At 64.8% G+C, this 449-nt stretch overlaps 1 protein-coding gene across 1 annotated transcript in view; it reads left to right on the top strand.

Annotated features, from left to right (window-relative positions):
- The window catches only part of CHD5 (chromodomain helicase DNA binding protein 5), a 23,782-nt gene that overhangs the window by 8,760 nt on the left and 14,573 nt on the right, over nucleotides 1-449 (top strand). The window contains 1 exon segment of the mRNA XM_031062354.1: nucleotides 396-449. This exon segment is cut by the window's right edge and continues 15 nt beyond it. Within this exon segment, the coding sequence (XP_030918214.1) occupies nucleotides 396-449 (54 nt within the window).

Here is a 449-nt window from a genome sequence, read left to right as displayed (position 1 = left end):
CCCCCCCCCCCCCCCTGCCAGTGGCTGCTGCTGCCCCTCACAGCCCTGCCCTGTGCCCCAAACCCCTCCCTGAGGAGTGTCAATGCCAGGTGCCTGTGCCTGAGGCTGCGGGGTGGCTCTGGAAGGCTCTGCTGCCTCTGTGGGAATTGCTGGCTGCTGGTTTCTGATGGGATGTCAAGCCTGGTTCCATATGTGGCCTATAAAGAGGGGCCTTTTCTGCCTGGTGGCCAGACCTGTCCCCACGGGGGATGCAGAAGTGTCACGGACACTTCTCAGGCACCCTGTGCTGGCTCCCGTCCGCTCAGCACTGAGGTCCCCCTCCTGCCCCCCACTTCCCTGTGTCCCCTGGCAGGGTCTCACCTTTAACTGTTCCCTGTTTGCCCCCGTGCCCCCAGTGCCCTCCCCTGAAGGGCAAAGTGCAGCGCATCCTGCACTGGGCCTGGAGGGAG

The sequence above is a fragment of the Geospiza fortis genome, unplaced genomic scaffold (genome assembly GCF_000277835.1).
Source record: "Geospiza fortis unplaced genomic scaffold, GeoFor_1.0 scaffold132, whole genome shotgun sequence".
Taxonomy (NCBI): Eukaryota; Metazoa; Chordata; class Aves; order Passeriformes; family Thraupidae; genus Geospiza; species Geospiza fortis.
Note: the sequence above shows the minus strand (reverse complement) of the source record. Positions and strands in the feature narration are given on the sequence as shown.